General features: G+C 40.0%; 2 protein-coding genes across 3 annotated transcripts; one reads left to right on the top strand and one right to left on the bottom strand.

Moving 5' to 3' along the window:
• Nucleotides 1–1,444: 1,444 nt before the first annotated feature.
• Nucleotides 1,445–7,214, top strand: slc29a3 (solute carrier family 29 member 3). 2 transcript variants are annotated; one of them, XM_053333114.1, is made up of 7 exons: nt 1,445–1,587; nt 2,799–2,909; nt 3,000–3,401; nt 4,301–4,383; nt 4,947–5,173; nt 5,467–5,629; nt 5,974–7,214. In XM_053333114.1, exons 3-7 carry the CDS (start codon nt 3,078–3,080, stop codon nt 6,602–6,604), a joined length of 1,428 nt encoding a protein of 475 aa, XP_053189089.1. In that variant the 5' UTR covers nt 1,445–1,587; nt 2,799–2,909; nt 3,000–3,077; the 3' UTR covers nt 6,605–7,214. The 2 variants fall into 2 exon arrangements, with proteins under 2 accessions (XP_053189089.1, XP_053189091.1); XM_053333116.1 differs by lacking the exons at nt 1,445–1,587; nt 2,799–2,909 and having other exon boundaries at nt 3,249–3,399.
• A 4,965-nt stretch (nt 7,215–12,179) lies between these two features.
• psap (prosaposin) lies at nt 12,180–20,740 on the bottom strand. The gene is made up of 14 exons (XM_053333111.1): nt 20,616–20,740; nt 17,748–17,881; nt 17,472–17,546; nt 17,196–17,321; nt 16,351–16,560; nt 16,109–16,252; nt 15,951–16,007; nt 14,673–14,888; nt 14,469–14,561; nt 14,195–14,378; nt 13,758–13,921; nt 13,574–13,654; nt 13,237–13,344; nt 12,180–13,007 (listed from the first exon to the last, which is right to left on the bottom strand). Exons 1-14 carry the CDS (start codon nt 20,647–20,649, stop codon nt 12,972–12,974), a joined length of 1,662 nt encoding a protein of 553 aa, XP_053189086.1. The 5' UTR covers nt 20,650–20,740; the 3' UTR covers nt 12,180–12,971.
• Nucleotides 20,741–21,275: the final 535 nt, after the last annotated feature.

The following is a 21,275-nucleotide window of genomic DNA, read 5'->3' as shown; positions in this document are numbered from 1 at the left end:
AATTTCTCATCATTTGAAGGAATATTAGTGTGGAATTTGCATAATAGTTTTTATTAAATTGGATTCATATAATTTTCCATAAAATGAGTTCCATCAATATTAAGGGCAGTTAATTATTTTCTTCTAAAATGTCTTTTCATGAGAGCAAAAGAGTTATTTGTGGTCCTTTCACCTTCCTCTTGCCACTTGACTCTAGACCTAATAAGCACTCCTTTTGCCATGTTTGAATTAATGGCAAGCGTCAAATAAATTTGATCTAGCTGCAGCCAGATGTCCTTCAGCTCAAGTTCTTCCTCCGGAGTGATATTTTCTTTTGTCAGTAGAAGGTCAAGTTTGTACATCAAGTCAGCTTTTTGCATACCTTTTTATTTCTTTAGCTCCTTACTTTTAATAGCAACAGACAAAGACTTTATATCTGAAGAATTCCTATTGTCATTGTTTAAGCCATCATTGACAATTTCTTCTGCTAGTTTTTTATCAGTGTCATTATATGACTCATCATTCAAGAGAGTTTTGTTGAATTTCCAATATCCTCACATTCACAAGGTCTCCTGGGACCTAATTTCAGCACCTAATTTAAAGTATTTGCTTGTAGTCTCTGATAATGGGGTGTAATATTAATATGAAATATAACTTATACATAAACTAAACATAAATTGATGAGTAGGGGAAGAAATTAAAAATAGATCAATTATTGATTTTAATAATAGTCTTCTATTAGGCCAAGTGTTTTTTTTTCTAGTACAGTTCTTTTGTACGACATCATGTGTCAGTCAAAGAACGTTTGGCACAAAACCAGGTCATTGCACTGTGAACCTGGGTTTAACCTAGCATGGTGTTTATCCTTCATAACATTAGGACATTCATTAAAGTCGCTACAAAGAAGTATAGCCTATGTGTTAATTAAATAAGATCTTGTTGGAACCATGGGCATTAAACCTGATATTGCAAACAATAAAAATCGTTATCATCATTGTCTTGCTATCAGGGTTATCCATCTAGCACAGAGCACTGTTTCAAGACCATCCCCTTGAACTAAACTGAAAATAATACTACTACTACTACTACTAATAATAATAATAATGATAATAACACCCCAGCTGAATGATTAGTACCATGACTAAGGCAACCACAGTCCTTCTTCTCCCACTCAGTTTATTAATGACACCACAGGTTTTTTTAAATTTAATATCCCACTATTCTCCTTGAAAAAGCAAAAAAGTGTGAAGTGCGCGTTTTTAATCCGTGCTGAATAGATCTTGTTGTTAGTAAATGTTCTCGCGAGGGTAGCGCTTTGCAAATCGTCCCTCTGATTGGCTAGTACTTCATAGTTAAGTTTGTTGAATTGGTTAGGTTTAACTCATGAGGCGGGAGTTGTCAAGGTTAGAGCCAATCAAAACGCAGCATAGGGGCGTGTCTTAGCAGAATGCGGGTGTGAGATAAATAACACTGCTGGTGGATCATAGGCTGTAAAGTATGTTGTTTATCAGCTGACTATAAACGAAGTTTGCTGTGAAATGGATTTGTGTGTCAGTGTTACGATTCAGAAAGGACAGAAGCAACCTCCAGTGATTCTCTAACAGTGAGGTACGTTTATATTTTATTGAATTAGCCCGACATTAGCCGCGGGTCGAATATCAGTGAGCTACGATTTTGTACACTTTGTTCAAGGCTTGGATACACAAGCTAACAGGTATGGTCACTTTACGTTAGTTTGTTTAATGACAAACGACATATTTATTCGTCAATGTCTATTAATAGTTCTTTAATAATGAAGACCTTCTGAGTTGTGGAAAAACACATTGAAAACAGTTGCCCGCAGCGAGCAGGGGTTGCACTTCCTTGAATGAAACTTCTCAGTATGTTATCTGAAGTTTTAAACGGTGTAATTGCATTTTCTTGGGTAAGCATCATGTGAGTACCGGTTCCTCATTAGAGGCTTTAAGATGCAAGCTCAGCGTCATACTGTCATGTTATTCTAACCCTAGTCTTCCTTTATTCTAGTGTGTTTCAGTAGTTCAAGAAATAACCTCACATTGTGCAAGCAGATGATGCAAATGAAAGCCTGCTTTTCTATTTCTGTCAGTAGTATTCAGCCACTGCATCTCTCTGGTGTCTGTCTCATGACTTTTCCCACAAGGTCACCATTCATTGCTTCTTTTTTTAAATGTGAGGGTTTTTTTTTTCTCTTTGTACATGTGAGGTTGTAGTGAAGAACGTGCAAATGTGAGATTAACTGTGGTTACTGCTGAAGGTCAGCACACAGTCAAACAATCACACTGCACCAGTCCACTTAATAAAATCCTTGGAGTTCACGTCCACACACTGATGTCAAATAGTAATAATGTCAGGGGCCCCCAGTAATATTATTGGGGGTGCTTTGGCTCAGTAAGAACAGGACAATGTGTTCATGTGACATTCCACATCAACTGAAACATGATGAGGAGGCATTGCTGAATTGAAGACTTTTCTGTCCCCATAGAAGTAGATAACTTGTAAAACTTAGTGGCTTGGAAGAAAGCACAGAGTTGGCAAAATGCCAGCTTTGGAATGAAGTCTACACAACATAACCATCATTCAAAAGTTATCTTTGTTTCTTTTTCTGTTGTGTGCTTGAAAGTTTCATTTTCATTTTTTTGTATTGCTGAACATAAACAGTTCAAGTTCAGAGTACAGCTTTTCCTCTTTGGGTCTCACGTTATCTTCTTTGTGTGTTTTATTTTTTTATGAAGAGATAAAGGTTGACAATATTAGTTGATATCCCCAAAATGGCTTAAATGTGATTCCTCTCACTGCAGCATTGCTTTTCACTGACCACCGGACTGTTTTCTACCAGCTACAACCCAGATATCTCTTCAGAGTATGGCTTCACTGTCTACTCTCTCCTTTGTGGACAAGTACTTATAAAAGTAAGTCTCTTCTTCTCTTGACTTAATACAGGAATATTACTATGTTGCATTGAGTTCTTTTTAAAGATGTTTTTCTCTTTTCTTTCACAGCTTTCTGCTTAGTGTATTTTACTACTTCCCTTTCCCCAGCCTTCCCCTTTTTCTCTCTTCTTTACTTTGAGAGTGAAAATGGACAGCACAGGGCCTGTGCAGCCCAGTCTCAACTCCTCCTATGTTTCAAATGCTCTTGGTAACCATAATGTATCTGATGATGAAGAGAGCGAGGACCAGAGTCCCTCTGCATCACTTCTGCCCAAACATTCATCAGTGCCTCTGGCCGTACGCTACAGTCCTGAGGACTCTTACTGTTTGGTGTACATCATCTTCTTTCTGATGGGCATCGGCTCCCTGCTTCCCTGGAATTTCTTCATAACAGCCAAACACTACTGGCTCTACAAACTGAGTAACAACACTCATGGCGGCAGCAGTGAAGAGCAACGTTCAGACCTCGGTGTGAGTTAGAGGAAAACAACAGCACTGTTTTTGCTCTGTGTGTGTGTGTGTGTGTGTGTGTGTGTACAAAGATGTATGCACACTGCTATGTGTGTAGTGTGACAGATGTAAGCACTGAGTGTTCTTTCACATCACACAGAAGTCCATTTCAACACAATTATACCATTAGAAATGCCACAAGACCTGTTGAGGAATGAAAGATTGAGAGAGTAAAAGGAAGATTTCTTGCATCCAGGTACTGTCGCTATAAATCAGGGGAGTCAAGCAAACAAAGTGGATCTGCTGTGACAGTAAATAAATTTATTTGATTCACTCGTCAATTTGGACAGGAGTGTCACAAACGCAGACATATGTGTAGTCAACTGAAAGAGCTGCACAACATCCAAGAGAAAGGCCAAAGTACTTAATGACTCAAACTCATTGTCAACTCTAATCAAACTCTTAATATTCCTGTATTTGTACCTCACTCCTAGCAAAACATGCCTTTGCTGATTGATCACTTTAATAATAGCACAGTGGCATGCAGCATGATTCAGCAACCAGCAAAGAATACAAGAAGACAAGTGTTCATTTGTTAAAACAGTACAGTTAATCCTAGGTTGTTATTTTAGATAAGACAAACCACTGTTAAATCTGCAGAACAGTCTGGGTGGTTTCTGAGAGATTAATATTTGACCTCAGTCCTCTGTACACACACTGTGCTGCATTGGCCTGAGACGAGCTGACTAGCTCGCTCACTTGCACACTGACACAGTTCGACTGATAGGCAGAGTGTCAGTGGTGTGTGTGTGTGTGTGTGTGTGAGTGAAATAGACACACTATGTGATTGCATAATGTGTGCGCTTATATGCAAGGAACTCTGTGAACTGATAATGTTTCTTTTCTGTAACTATTCACAGGACTACTTTGAGAGTTACCTGGCCATCGCCTCCACGGTGCCCTCTGTGCTGTGCCTGATACTCAACTATATCCTAGTAAACAGGTTGCTTTTGCCATAAACACACACATTCATGCACAAGCAGCTCAATCCTCTCTGACTTTTTAACTTGTTGAGTCTTTCACTCCACGACGATAAACATAATTAAGTACCTTAGTACATTAGATTAGATTACAGTGATCTAATTTGCCCAGTGACCTTAAATGGTGTGAGTCTCTTTATTTTCCTCTCTGGACTTTGATCAGTCTGTGTTGGTGTGAGATAACATGGAGAGAAGAGGATGTTTCAGCATTGTAAAAGGCATCTCTTGCGCACAATGTTATATGTTTATTATTTGTGATGGATAGTTCATATCATATCATGTCACAGTCAGAGTTGTATGAAAATTTGTGGTTTACACAGACTGTATTCAATCAAATCAAACTGTCCTTGCTAAGATAAAAAATATCTCCCCTTATGGCTGCTTTAATTTTTGAGTTTATGTTGATCAACTGACCTGCCTAATCTGTGTGTGTGTGTGTGTGTGTGTCTGTGTGTGTGTGTGTGTGTGTGTGTGTGTGTGTGTGTGTCTGTGTGTGTGTGTGTGTGTCTGTGTGTGTTTTTCATAGGTTGTCAGCAAATGTGCGGATTCTGTCATCTCTCTTTGTGATCCTGTTGCTATTTGTGGTGACCACAGTGCTGGTTAAGGTGGATGTGTCAAACAGCAGGATGGGGTTCTTTGTCGGCACATTGGCCAGTGTGGCTGTCGTCAGCGGAGCCTCAAACCTCTTTACTGGCAGTGTATTCGGGATTAGCGGACATTTCCCCATGAGGATCTCCCAGGCCCTCATATCAGGTACAGTCCTTAATCAGTTCAGAACTATTTCTTTATACATCACATTTATACTCTTTTTGCTGTCTTGAAATATGTACAGTACTGTTTATGTACTGTTTATCAGCTTTATTAAAGGTTTATTGATGAAATAACTTGCTATCACGACTGTTTTTTCATGTCAGCACTCTACTTAAATTTAAAGATTTATATTCAGATTTAATAACAGAGGTAATCATGGTGGGACATGAGGTAGCTGAAGTGTTTCTAGTTAAATGACTGAACAATGCATAAGCTTAAATCCTTTTCTGTTTCAGGCCAGGCTATGGGAGGCACCCTGAGTGCAGTAGCATCAATAGTAGATCTGGCAGTGGCAAAGGATGTCACAGATAGTGCTCTGGCCTACTTCCTGACAGCCGACGTCTTCATCCTACTCTGCATTTTCACGTACCTGCTGCTGCCCAAGCTGGCATATTCACGGTCAGTAGGAAAGATAGAGATGTTGGTTCCCATATAGAAAATCCTGTATTTTAATTTTCAAATTCATCAGAACACCTTTTTTTTTTTTTTTTTTTTTATAACAAAAACCTTTTGTCTTTGCTGAATCTGGATACCATAGATTACAAATTCAGTGTCATTCCTTATATTACCACCAGATGGGTCCAAGCTTGAAAACATACTGAACATTACATCACACGTTTTGTAATGCTTCACACTTACTTGTTCCAATAACATTGTTTGTGCATTTCAATTAGTTGCTACTATTTGATTCATTCTGAGATTTTTGTGGGACTAGATCTATGTTCTTCTTCTCTTCCCTCCAGACACTACATGCTAGCAGCAGCGTGTACCAATCCAGGAGTTATGAGTGAGGGGGAAGAAATGTCAGACGCAGGGAGCAGTGTCTCGGTCCCACCGCTGCAACCTATCCTCAGGAAGATATGGGTGCTGGGCTTGAGCGTCTTCTTCGTCTTCTTTGTCTCTATCATGTTGTTCCCTGCAGTGTCATCAGGGATCCAGTCTGTGAACAAAGACAGCGGCAGCCCCTGGACCACCACTTACTTTGTGCCCCTGACCAGTTTCCTCCTATACAACGTAGCGGACTTCTGCGGTAGGCAGGCCACAGCCTGGCTTCAGGTGCCTGGTCCTACCAGCCGAGTCCTGCCTGCACTGGTGCTGTGTCGCTCAATCATGATCCCACTTCTCATGTTTTGTAACTACCAGCCAAGGGACCACCTCCACACTGTGCTGTTCACACATGATGTGTACCCTGTGATTTTTAACTGCCTGCTAGGCCTTACTAATGGTTACTTAGGTACTCTACCGATGATCTATGGGCCAAAGGTGGTACCTCGGGAGCTGACAGAGGCCACAGGAGTGGTCATGTCCTTCTTCCTCACTCTGGGACTGGCTTTTGGATCTGCTTTCTCTGCGCTTATTGTTCACTGTATCTGATCAGACTGTTATGCAATAGCCTTGTCATGTACAGCTGTATAGTTGAGCTATACAGCAGACTGTAGCTGGACAATAGAGTCTGTGAATGTCAGAACCTGAAAGCACTGTGATGCAAAGTGCAGCCGTAAAACCATCTGCAATGAGGGAAAGGTGCAAATAAGCTTCTAATTTTCACTTGACCAAAAAGCCTTAGCTCCTTCATACCTCACATTAATGTGTGTTATGTTTACACTGATGTTGCTCATGATGTGAGTCTCAGGGCTGCGTCCAGCATAACTAGGTCATTTAAATATTAAAGAGAGAGATGAAGATGGCTCAACCACATGACAGTGCAGTCCATAAGGGACACATCATTAAACAACATTTCTTGATATTTTTTATGTTTGATATTACATTAACACATTTTGCACAAATGTATGTATGTGATTCAAGGGGTAAAAGTTTGGGGTATATAATAGGTGTGTCTGTTATTTTTAGTTCAGCTTCAATGAAATATGCAGATTGCAAAGATGCACCATCTATTATAAAAGAGGTACAGCTGGAAAATGTGGCAAATTGTTGTTGAACAACCTGTGGTTCATTCATGTCTGCTGTCTATAAATATAATGACATTGCAGGAAAACCTGTTGACTTTGTCATCATTTTGCAATGGAATTTCATAATAGACATAATAACCAGTTTATAAATCTCTTGTTTGCTTTGTATTTAGTTTTAAAAAACCTTTTAAAGTATAGCAACTTGCAATGTAATTCACTGTACCTTTTGTACACCCTGACATTAGATTTAGGAGAGTCTATGAAGAATTCTTGCACTCTGTAACATCTCATTAACTTTAAATCATGTACTTTACATCACTGCAGACCATTTTCCAAATCATCACTGAATTCAGTTTTTATCTTCTCGATGTTGATTATCTTATTGTAGTGAATTAATGCCAGTGGCTTCTTGGAGAAACCAATCTAGATTATCATTATCTTAGGTAACTGTTGTAAATTTTTGTTACATTAAAACCTTGAATGGTTGCTTGGCTTTAAAAGCTGTTTAAAAACTGTATTTGTGCAACACAACGTTGATAAACTCTGAGACAAACAAACGTACCTTAGTCAAAATGCCAACGCCACAGTTTGTCATGGCCACTCAGCTCTTCCAGCCCAGTCAGTACTTCAACACTGAGGACACTGCTGCCACCTTGTGTCAACAATACTGTTTTGTCCATGACACTTCAACAGCCATGTGATTGACCTTGGATTCTCATGACCCAGTGCTGTGCTGTGGTTGCTGTGCTCAGAAATGTCTTGCTGGGTTTTCTTTCTTTCTCTTAGAGAGGCAGACATTCCCATTTTGCACTCCAGTTTGTCTGAAATTTGGGAGAAGTTGAAAATATTGTGCAGTTTTTCTTGCAAGCTAAGTTTTAGCACCAGTGCCATGGAGGCTTCTTGCACCTCAAACAGTGTATTGTTTTCAGTCTGCTGCCATGGGAAGGTAAACTGTCTTTGCTGTTGCTGGCACATATGAATCGCACTGTTCACTACTGCATCCAGCATCCCTCAGGCTGCATAGATCACTGAGGCCTGGTAAGGTTAAGAAGAGCTGGACATTGCCCTGAAGCTCTGTGGGGAAGACATGACCAGTGACCCCATGAAGAATCCCTTCAATACTACCAGGTTAGTACAACAATGGTACCAGCCTGAAAGGTCTTCTGTAAAGGATATACTCATTGGATAATATATGTCGTGTTGAGGTTGGAATTTTCTTGTGATGAGCCAGCAGCAAAAAAAAAAAAAAAAAAAATCCTTCAAGCTAACTCGACCCAATAATTGCATTTTAAGCACCTCATTTTTATGGCGAGGTTACTCAGAATTCTCCCTGCAGTGCTTTCTGTCTTCACTCCTGCTTCTTTCTTCTCCTGACAGATGTCAAAGCTGTCAGAATTGGCTGAAATAATTCCACTGGCGTCCCAAAACTGATCGACATCCTGCCATGATTTAACGCCTGCAAGGGCCTTTCCCATTGAGCCCATGGACTTCATGATAGCAGGTATGACCTCAGCCACCTGTTCCTGGGCCAGCTCTCAGTTCAGCAGAGAATTGAAGAGTAGAAGTGTAGGCAGCAAGTACAGACAGATCTAGGGTTCACTGTCAGTGAAACCTTGACCAACGTCCCACTGGGAGGCAGAGCTGCCCCCAGCCTGGGTCAGTGTCTCCTCACTGACTACAAAATACTTGTTGAAAGGATCTTCAGTGAAGGGTCTCACCATCACAGTGCACAATCTGCAAACAATTAAATATTCACTGATTTATTAAATCCATTTGCCAAAAAACGGTTGTTTAAGGAACGAGGGCTCCAGACCATATTATCAAAAATAATTATATCCTCAATCAAAACAAATATAGTAATAGAAATATTTTTAAATGTCCTTTGAAATTCATTTTCATTCATTCAAATTTAATTTTTAAATTGTGGGCTTTGTCTGGCCAACATATACAAGATATTAGTAAATATTAATAATCATTATCAGTGAATGAACATAATTGTTCATATTAAATGACAGGGTTTTAGTGTTACTGTATCTTGGATTAATTTTTTTTAATATTAGAAATCATCGTGAATCATCCCATAGTGTCATGTTATGGTAAGGTTATGGTATTAAGGTATTTTAAATCTTTTTTTAAATAATGTTTGTTATTTCTTTACCAGCCCATAAACTTTTGGAAACTCATCCACTTTTTGCCAAAAACTTTAGTTACTGTTGAATCACTTTATTTTAAGCTGTTCAGTCGTGCTGCTAAATGTATTCAAACAATGGGCTTAAAGTGTTAAACTAGCTACTTCATCTGCTTTGTATGACTTAAGATTTTAAGAGAAACCAGCCTTTCTGTAAAAGTGCCCAGATATAACAGGTATGTTGTGGTGTAGGAGCCATGAATTTGATTTTAATAATAAAATAATAACTTTATTTTGTATAGTGCCTTTCATGAAACCCAAGGTCGCTTCACAATAACACACAGACAAAAACACACATTTAGCCGGCAAAGCCTTTGATTTAGTTAAATGGTAATCTTCCTCTCAAACACTAGGGGGGACATGGTAATGGCTGGCTGGGCACAGGTTCATTTAAAGGTCATGCCAGGCATAGTCAATGCATGTGGTAAGAAGGTTAAAGCTCTTTACTGGCAATCTCATTCTCTCCTAGATGCTCTCCCACTGTCAGAGACAAGGGTATTAGGAGTATCACTTACACAAGCTATCAGGAAAAGCGAAGGTCAAGTGAAGATTTGCACATGCACCAAGAGAAGCAACATTATTTCAGCTGATCTGTCACATGCACCATGACTCAGTCTCAATACAGAAACCTACGGCTCCCAGAGTGCAAAATAAACGTGCATGATATTTTTGATCTTTCCACCATCAAACGCTTATTCCTTATTCTAAACATTCAATCACTTATATGAATAAATCACAGGTTAGTTTCACCAAGACGATATACATTTTTAACTGTCAGGCTTTTAGCTAATTCTATATGTTAAACTGTTCACACTACATTTACATTTCAAGCTCTTTGATTTAGTTCTTAATAAACATATTTTATCTATACAAATCAATACTTGTTTGAAATGGTAATGTCTAAATGTAAAGTCTCAAGTCTGGAACCTTTTGTTCCAAGACTTCAACTGTCCTGTTTGTTTCATACTGTTTGGTAGAGGTCACTTTGTGTCATGATATCAATATAATAACTTTAAAACCACTACCACTACCAGTCTATAACACAGAGAGTCACACGCAAGGCACCAACAACTGCATTGCCGGATAGTCCACTGGCACAGAGAAAGGGAAAGCTGGAGCCTTTATACTGGGGCTGATTGCAAATGGGGCACAGCTGTGGTGATCAGCTGAGGGAGGAGGATGGCAGTACCTGGCAAGAGAAAGGAAAAGAAACAAAACACAGCACCAAACACAAAGCAAACACTACGGCACATAACAAGGGCCTTACAGCTCACAGTGCATATCAGAGCAAAATGAAAGCCATGAGGTTGAAGGAACTGCCCGAAGAGCTCAGAGACAGAATTGTGGCAAGGCACAGATCTGGGCTCTTAATGTTCCTAAGAGCACAGTGGCCTTCATAATTCTTAAATGGAAGATGCTTAGGACAACAATGATTCTTCCTAGAGCTGGCCGTCCAGCCAAACTGAGCAGTCGAGGGAGAGAGAACCCAAAGATCACTCTGGCTGAGCTCCAGAGATCCTGTGTGGAGATGGGAGAAAGTTCCAGAAAGACGACCATCACTGCAGCCCTCCACCAATCTAGGCTATATGGCAGAGTGGCCCGACAGAAGCCTCTCCTCAGTGCAAGACACATGAAAGCCTGCATAGAGTTTGCAACAAAAAAAAAAACCCTAAAGGACTTTGGCCCAATTCTAAGTGGTATGTGTGGAGGAAACCAGGCACTGCTCATCCCCTGCCCAATACCATCCAAACGTTGAATCATGGTGGTGGTGGCATCATGCTGTGGGGGTGTTTTTCAGCTGCAGGAACGGGGCAACTGGTCATAATTGAAGCAAAGATGAATGTGGCAAAGTACAGAGATATCCTGTATGAAAACCTTGTCCAGAGTGCTCAGGACCTCAGACTGGACCGAGGGTTCACTTTCCAACATGACAATTACCCTAAACACACAGCCAAAATAACACAGGAGTGGCTTAGGAACAACTCAGACCTGACTGAAAACTAATTGAACATTTCTGGAGAGACCTGACTATGGCTGTCTGCCACCGTTCCCCATCCAATCTGACAGCGCTGGACAGGATCTACAAGGAAGAGTGGCAGAAAATCCCCAAAAACTTGTAGAATCTTTCCCAAGAAGACTCATGACTGTATTAGCTAAAAAAGGTGCTTCTACTAAGTAATGAGCAAAGTGTCTGAATACTCATGTTCATGTGATATTTCAGTTTTTCTTTAATTAATTTGCAAAAACTTGAAATGAACTTAGATTTTAGCATAAGGCTGCAATGTAAAAAAGGGTGAAGAATTAAAGGGGGGGTCTGAATACTTTATGCACTGTATATCTTACACTGTCATGCACTTTATCTTTGCCGTCTGCTTAATCCCTGATGGCTACTAGGTGCACTCTCATTTTTGCTGTTTTGTCATGTCTTTTTTTACCCGTTTTGTCTTGCTACTTTGACACTATGAATTTCCCCCTTTGTGGGATTAATAAAGTCTCTCATTATCTTGTAACAACAAAACTATGTGAAAGAATACATGAGAACATGGCAAATGAAAAACGTATACACAGTTCTGTCTAAATGAGCACCAATAAACTTAACTGTGACTGCTTTTAAAAAAGGTAGGTCAAAGAGCTGTGTATTGAAATTGAGATTTTCAATTACGCCTTTGCCTGAAACCCCTAACTCTAAGTACCAGCTCTCAAGTTTAGAAGTAAAATATATACACATACACACAAGCCGTGACAGGCCCTTATTATTTTGCAACACTTAATGCTGAAAAACCAGTAGGTGTGACAAACTTGAAAGAGCAGGGCTGTATTCAGTACAGCAAAGGCAAAAATGAAACAAGAATGGATTTGGGATCATTTTAATTGTTAAAAATTTACAGATCAACTGACAATAGGCTCAGGGTATGAAGCAGACATAGTCGAGATGCTTTCTGTACGTTAGAAAAGCAGTGATTTACAAACAGGAAGAGTGCAAACAATGGGAGGTGAGTGAGGAGGTACACATAGACCATCTTATTTCCTCCGTATCAGCTCCTTAAAACATCAACCCATTTTCGGTCTACAAAATATAAATTTGTTGTAGGATTGGACATACTGCTAAAAGTAATGCCAGTCATTCTTAATACACTGAGCTGTCTCAGTTCTCATAGTGAGGAAGAATCATCAAATCCAGCTGGGGGGGGGGGGGGGGTCTGCAGAACCATCAGAGCAGCAGCTATCTGATGATCTGTCGACATTATACAAACATGTGAAATTTGTGTTCCTACATACACCACACCCACCAAGCAATACAGGCAAGTACAAATCAAACAATGCAAATCTGCAAAGTCCTACAGTGAAGCTTAGTAACATCTGCTTGGAGTGACGCAGAAACACAATGAGCTGCAGGCCGCTAAACACGTAATCAATTCTCCTCTGCCCCTCCCAGAGAAACAAAAAAATAATAAGTGTCCAGTCCCTTTCCACCATGACATCATTCAAAATATCAAAGTTAATTTAAACATGAATTGCAGTCATTTATGTCTATTAAAAAAAAAAGAAAACAGGACAAAAATTAAAAGTGGGAAGCAGCACTACAGTATATTTTTTTTCTTTTTAAATTCCCTACAGGTCAGTTTGTGCTCATCTTCCTCTTCTATACCCACACGTGGCGTTTGCAGTGAGCCACAGCCTGAAAAACAAAACAGGCGGTTAGACATGCCTCATGAAGCAAACTTCCTTACACTTTACATGATCAGTTTTAGAAAATCAGTTGTGAATTGCAACACAGTAAGAGTGAGTCACTTCAGTTTGTCAATGATGATTTGGGACTCAAAAGACATTCCCTTAATGAAAAAAGGTTTATCCTCTGCACAGATTCAAGGAACCCCAGTCTAGGGATGCAGAAAATAACTACTTACATTGCACCGAGTTGCTGTCTCCATGTTCTTGCACCAGAATGCAGGTCCCCAGCTGCACTGCTCTGTTCCCAGCAGCCTCTGCACAGATTCAGGGCAGGCTCCCACTTTCTGTTGCAAAAAACAAAAAAAACAGAACATAAGCACAATTCATTTTACTATATACTACCAACAATTTATGGAGAAAAAAAAAAGAAAGACAATGACAAAAATTCTAGTGCGTTCTAAATTAAACGAGCAATCATGTTTCTAACACAAACAAAAAAACTTAGAACATCTCAGCAATGAAGATAAAATTGTTCATTTGTCTTGTCATAATTTAATCCATTTGGCTCTTTACCATGCACACAAAGTCGGGGTCGAGCATCTGGAGCAGAAGCTGGACAAGCATTGGCTCATACTGTTCAACCAGCTGGTCGCACTGTTGACACAGACAAAACAGGGGGTTAACATGAGGCTCAGGAGGAGTGGTAAATGTTACCAAAAAAAACAAAACCAAATTGTAAGAAAATGCAACTACTCACCTGAGTCTGAAGAGAGTCAGGCAGGAAGCTGCATACTTTCCTCACTGCCTCCTCGATCTCTGCCTCTGTAGCGTTCTTCTCCAAAATACCATCGATGTAGGTGACGGCCATCTTGCACACCTCGCAGTAGCCACCAGCCTTGAAGCGAGTCTGGTCAAGTGCAGCTGGGAAGAATCAGAACAGAAACCAGAATGAGAATGTTTTACAGAAATTAGCAACTGACATTTTAGGGGACCAGTCAAAAAGTGTAAAAAAAATTGCATAACTTAGCAGGAAAGCAAAACTCTGATTATATACAGTTGACATGGAGCACCTATGTAATCTTGTTCTTGTGTAAGTATAAAAAGCTTATTTGTAAAACTCTAATATTGTTTTGGCACAATTTATGCAGTACATCAGTACTTCCTTTCAGTTTGCTGTGAAGAGTGAGAACTTACGGACATATGCGCGGCTGGCATCATTGCAAAGTGCCAACACCGTGCAGACGGTCTTGGGGTCAGCCTGCTGCACCAGTAGCTCAATGATGGCCTGGCCGTAGGTCTCGATCAGGTCCTTACACTGGCCAGACAGAGAGGAGGGCAGAAGTCCGCACACCTTCTCCACGGCTTTAATCACCTCCTCCTGAGACAAAGAAAGACAGACAGAGTCAGCCTGACTGAGCTGAGTCCATTATTTTTATGATCATATCCAATTTTGTAGCACACATCCTACCTCTGTTGTCTGATCCTCCAACATACCCTCCAACTGTTTCATCACAAACTCACAGATGGCACAGGTTGGGGAATCGCGGACTCGCACCATGGGCTGCAACACAAAGAGGGAATATCTTATGTGCATGTAAAAAACTTTAAATCTTGCATCGATATCAGGTACTGAGAAAAAAATAAGCAACCAGGACTTCCCACTGGAACTTACCTGTTTGTCAGCAGCAGACTCTACCTTGGTGGCAGGGACAAGCTTGAGAGCAGGTACCGTCTTGGAGGCAGGTACAGTCTTGGAGGCAGGTACAGTCTTGGAGGCAGGTACAGTCTTGGAGGCAGGTACAGCAATGGCAGGCAGCAGCTTCAGCATGGGAATGGATTTCTTCATTTCTTCACAGAAGCCAGCATGGATACAGATATCCTTGGGTTGCTGAAGATGAAAATAGTAAGTTTAGGATACACAGCCAAAAGGTCTACCAAAAAAAAAAAAAAAAAACTGACCCCACTGCATGTTTGTAATCTGCATACCATTCCACAGCAATACCACCCATGCAATATGCATACTTTTTTTTTATATTAAAAACCCAGAGACATTAAGTCTTATGCTATGTTTTGTTTTGACCAGTACCAAACACACACCAACACACGCCCATACTGGAAAATGTTTACCAACTTTGGAGGCATTCAATGAGATCAGCCATAGTGTTAAAGAAAAAACAGCCACGCACAATACAATAAAAAGATGGTGCTTTAATTTGGTGAGGATAGACACCTCAAGTTAATAAAGACCAGTGCATCTCTCAGTTGACTTGTTTGTGCAAACTACAAGCACTCATCACAAGATCCAAACATATGGATGACAGCACTATGTGCATATTTGATGTGGGGAAACAGGAGAGGAGTTGAATGTGGCCCTTTGCTGTGTCACTTTAGTGTCAAGTTGTTCGCCAAACAAGTAAAAATGTTCAGGTTAATATAGTAGTCTTACTCAAAATTAGACCATCTACATGCATCACTACAGAGTCAGGTGAGTAGCACTAGGAGGTGACAGCACAAGAAGCGAGAGCTAAGGGTTAAGATGCTACAGGCTGAACACAGAGAGACCTACCTGTTCCTGGGGAGCAGCACACAAAAACCCAGAGCAGGAGAAAAACAGAGCAGGACAACATGAATGGAGGGGGAGAAAATTAAAGAAAGAACACAGACGAAAAACGACAGACATTACGAAGTGGGAGGGAAAAAAAATGTAAACGATTTAAAAGATGTCAGCAGGCCAGGTGGTGCTGCGAGACTGCATATGAGCTTAGCATCAACAGAATGTCCAAATAACGTTAGTTTTGATGACCAGTTCATTAAGCTCATTGTAGAGGATTAGAATACAATGATCATTGGTGTTATAATGTGGCTTAAGTATGCAATAAACACAATAACGTTTTCTTTCCTTCTTTAATAATCAGTTAATCACATGATGTGGGAGGGTTAGAAGACTCACCATGGACATGAGCTGCTGCACAACAAGGACACCATACTGGCCGACATACTGCTTGCACTGCAATGAGGAGAAAACAGTCAATGTGCAGCCTTCAAAAAAAAAAAAAAAAAATGTCAAAAAGGAATAAGAAAAAAGACTTGTGTGGGCCATTCTCTCACCATTGCAGATAAGCCTGGTCCCAGCAGGTCACACTGGTTCTCCACATTCTCAATGAGAGAGTCGACAAATGAGGAGTTGGCCTTGGCTTCTGCTTGAGCGTCAGTCAGGAACTTGATGCAGTCCTGGCACACATCTTCACTTTCCTACAAAGAAAGAAAGAATCAGGGCCAAATTAAAAACTGCATTCATCAGGTGGAGAACATGGTGTCATGTGGGTGCTGAGAGGAATTCAGTAGTGCACCTGCTTTGGCGCCTCTTGTTTGGGGGCTTCCTGCTTGGGGCTCTCCTGGGGATAAAGGAGCTGGGGCACATTGAGGAGGAAGGGAGCCACTTGCTGGGAAAGGTCAACTTGGGGGATTTCATTGGACATGAGCTGCTCCTTGACCTTAGCCAGGGCTGCCTGCTGAGAGGTGCACAGTCCCATGGCTGCACACACCACAGAGGGATCCTCCTAAAAAAACACAACACATTTAAATTACTTCAGTGAATGCTTTATTTAAAAACCTGTCAACAGTAAGCACCAATAAACCTCTACAGCCTGTATGTCCCTATAAAATTTAAATCATCTAAAATATATCTATGAGATCTGTATAGAACTCTCTTTTGTTCCCCATTCTGAAGTAGCAGGTGAGAGTTGAAACAAAGAAAACTACAGCAACTCATCCCAGTCATGGGGTTCAGTATTTCACAATGACTACTCTGTTCCCATTTAGACTACGACTCACTTCCCCATCAATAGTCCTTATTCAGCTCGCTGCACTTCACTCACAACCACTTCTGTTTTCGCGATCTTTGACACCGACGGGTAGATGAGCCGTTTAATCAAGAGACGAAGCAGAATGATAAACTGACAGACAAATCAAACACCCATCTTTGTCTGGTTTGCAGCTAATTTAAAAAACATCCAATGCGGTTCTAAATTCAGACCTTGTAATGGCACCGTGATAATGGATAACTTACGGTGGCCTTAAACTAATGTTATTTTAGGTAATTGTTTTGACCTCAGGCCATCCTCCAGAGATTTCCGCTCTGTATTTATTACTGAAGAGAGGCCAAGACCTGGACAAACAGGTTGATTGTGCTCACCAGCTCTCCAGTGATGATTCCTATAAGGATAGGGTAGTAGTCATCCACCATCTCCTTGCACTCTTTAGTCAAACCTTCATCGGGGATGAGCTGGCAGGCCTTTTCCAAGTACCCAAGAACCTCTGACTGCAATAAATAAATAAAATAAATAAATACATACATAAAAAAAATAATTCTTATTAAAAAAAAAAAAAGATAGAATTCACCTCCGATGAAGCAAATGAGTCACTTGTGATAAAATAAGGTGTTTAAAATAAAATAAATAAAATATCTTACCTCAGTAGCATTGTCCTTCAGAATCTGCTCCACCACCATCAACACCTCTTTGCACAAATCACATGGCACACTTTTCTGAAACCGGGGAATAATATGGGTAAATTTACTATTTGTTTGTCACATAATAACAACACAAAAAACGTAATGAAAACTTAGAAAATAAGGAGCTTGTATGTTCTGTGACTGATGCATTTAAGTTTGCACTTTTTAGAATAAGCTAAAGAAATTTAATTTAATAGCACTCATCATTTTGACAGAATAAAATCAGATCCTTACCATCTGGGGCTTGTTCCATACGTTCTGCTGGCAGTGAGTCACAGCTCCGCAGAGAGACGCTGTCTTCACATTCTGGCACCAGTAGGGGGGGCCGCGAGCACACTGCTCTGTGCCCAGGAGTGGGGTGGCTACAGCTGCAAAGTAGACGAGTCAAATTTTATGAGATCACTTTACTACAGAGATCTGAAATTTTCCAATATAAACATTTTAATTGAGGCACTGAAGATATTTTACAAAGTCATCATAAACAAAGAAACATTTACTCAGATAGAATTTCTGGTCAGTTTTACCTGAAAGTAAACACTGATTTTATCACACCTTTTGGTGATGAGTAGATGAGGATATTCAAGTTATACTTCCTCAAAACAATGCAGGTTTAAAAAAATTTGAGGAAGGAGTAGTTACACTTGTAGGCTTAATTAGCTTTAGCATGATTTATCTTTAAAATGTATCATCGGTGTATTTTGAATTTAATCTTAACTTCTCAGTTCATACATTTTGACATTTCAATAAAAAGGAAGTGATCTAGACAGTTGGAGTCAGACTCAATCTACAGCCAACACACAGTATCATCCATAACCTGACCCCATGCAAAGCTTTGTTTGTGGTAAGAAAATCAGTGGGTTTCTCTGTGAAACTACAACCATGTCCCACAGCGAGTATTGTGGGCAAAGATCCAGCCTTACTGTTTTATAACTGCTAACAAGCAAAACACACTAAATCCTGTTAGCTCACAATGCTAAGCCACATTAGCATATGACTGATCCAAAGCTTATGTGAATTCCCACACCCAGCCAGACAATACCAGTCAGCAAGCAGCAGACCATACACTGGGAGAATGTATCATTTACATACATTGCAGTCACAGAAGTCACACTATTAGTGCTTAGGCATATACTGAAACACACTGACCTTTGCTTCATTGCACAAACACACTAAAAAGTTTTTCACACTTCCCCATTTCAATCAAGATAGATAAAAGTGATGTGGGAAAGTACCAAATGACTTGCAGCACCATTTCCTGTTTTCCCAGTTACTTTTTTAAAACATCCTTGTCAGTTTGGACATATAGTCAGACTGAAGTCTTTAATAGAAAATAAGAGAAAACACAATAGTTAATACTCAGTATAAACTGATCAGTATGCAGTGAGCTGCAGCAGTCCACTGAGTGACCTTTGGTGACAGTCAAGAATTGGCAATACAGATCAGGCTACACAGACAAATAATAACCCAGTTCCACCACTGTAAACTCCCTCCTGCTCAGTATTCATGCCAATACAGTTGCAGGCAGGACCCACCCACCCTCCACTGAGTCACATGAGCTGTCAGACAAAATAACAAGCTGTTCTCACTAGACTGACTGTTCCAATGAAGAGGACATTTCTGCAAAAGATCTATGTACTGCAGTAAACCATTTACAAATATCTGGACCATATACAGCAGCAGATGATGATATGCAGTATTTCATCTTTTTTCTATCTGCTTTATGTAGTCATCCACCAAAAAAACAGGTCACTTGACAAAAAACATGTTTTAGAGTAAGTCAGCAAAAAAGCCTGGCATGTGCGGGCCTGTGTTTGACTCACTTTCTGTGAACTATAATTTTGAAACTGCAAACCCATAACATGAGTGAATCAACATCACATGACCCAGCAAACCCCAAAGGTTTTATAAATAGAACTCCGACCGCATTGTTCAACAGAAACTGACCTGTGAAACATTTACACCAGGATATACATTAGCTTCACCCAACAGTCATGATTAGTAAAAGACCCATGTTGAATATTGTGATTGAGACCTAAAGCACGTAAGAATGTGAAGTGCAAACTGTATTATACATATTACACATAACCAAAAGTCAGACACAAGATAAGCTCAGCAAACACAAAGCCCAAATGCCAAAAACGTGAGCCAATATTTCCAGTAGACTGCATAAAACCACATATTGTGCTTGGATAAGTAAACAAATGGCCATGTTTCAAATACCACTAGACCGAGACATCAGTAGATAATAGGACCCAACCTGGTTGCCTAAATGTTTATGCAAAGCACAACTACAGCAGTATGTTATCTGTTGTTGGCAGTACTGACCCAGTTTAACTGAACATACAGATAAACAAGCTGAGCCATTAGAGGCAAGAGTCCAAATGTAATGGAAAACCCCCATAGACCGAAAGCAAAACTGTATAGCTGGAATGATATTTGATTAAAAAGCTGAAATGAAAGATGCTGGTGGCCAGGGATTTATCTATACTTCCTCCTAACACTGAACAAGAAGTCAAAAAATACACCCGACTCAAAAGACCTGTTTAAATGAGAAAAAAACATTCAACCGAACAAAGCACCACACGTTATCCCATAAAAAGTGTCCGTAAAATGGCAGCACTTGTATTTAAAAAAAGGTTTAAACGCGATAGTCCAAGTTAGCTAACAAACAAACATCGATTTTAGACTTTTGAAGGGTCATTTTTTAGGCTAACGCCACAACAGCGTTAACTAACCTCCAGGCGTTAGCTCTCATGCTAATGTTAGCCGAGCGGATGCTAACGAGTGGGCGAACAAAAACATCTTCAATTGTCTTGACAAGATTCATTTATGTAATTTACACGTTTAGCATCTACTCTGTCGACTCTAATGAACACAAAAACTCGTTTTCTGTTTAGGAAATAATGTTGCGTTACCCAATGTTTGGCTGTTAAAATGAGCTAGCCTATTTGTTGATGTTTACCAAAGCTACGGTGACGCTTCCGTGTTTGATGTTGAAACGCACTAGTTACACAACCTTTAATGTAACTTCATAGCAGTCTCAATAGTTAAAAAAGACAGCGTGAAACACACTATTCATTTTGCTTTTGGTGTTGACGTTACCTGTAGACACGAAAAGTAGCGTTAAAAGTAGCATGACTCCGCTGTTTTCCTCTGAAATCTCTGATGAAGCACACTGGAGGGAGGTGAGCACTGCAATGCAGGCGGAGAGTCCTGACGGAGGCTTTATGATGTCTCACTGTCAGCTGAGCAAGACATGTGACTCTGTCTCAACCCTCATGTCTGATGTGATCATTTATGGATCAAAAGTCTTTCTCAACGCGTTTGAACGCCTTTTTTCACGTTCAAACACATATAATAATTACCAGCCCAATGCAACAAGTGAGATTTTTAATTGTTGTACATTAGTTTGGGATGTTTGGAGAAAATTAGAGCTCCAACAATTAAGTGATTTGTTTCCCACTATTAAATTATCACCAACTATTTTGATAATCGATTCATTCTTTTGAGTCATTTTTTGAGAAGTGATGATTCCAGCTTTTCAAATGTGAATATTTGGTTTCCTGTGACAGTAAACTGAATATCTTTGGGTTGTAGACATTTGAAGATGTCGCCTTGGGCTCTGGGAAACAGTGATTAACATAGTTCATAATTTTATGGGCCTAACAACTAATTGATTAACAGAGAAAATAATCAGTTAGTTAGTTGCAGCACAAGAACAAACTCAAGCATATTCTACAGCTTAAAGTTGATCTGTTAAAC

Source organism: Scomber japonicus, chromosome 14 (assembly GCF_027409825.1).
Source record: "Scomber japonicus isolate fScoJap1 chromosome 14, fScoJap1.pri, whole genome shotgun sequence".
Lineage (NCBI taxonomy): Eukaryota > Metazoa > Chordata > Actinopteri > Scombriformes > Scombridae > Scomber > Scomber japonicus.
This window is presented reverse-complemented; position numbering and strand designations above follow the sequence as displayed.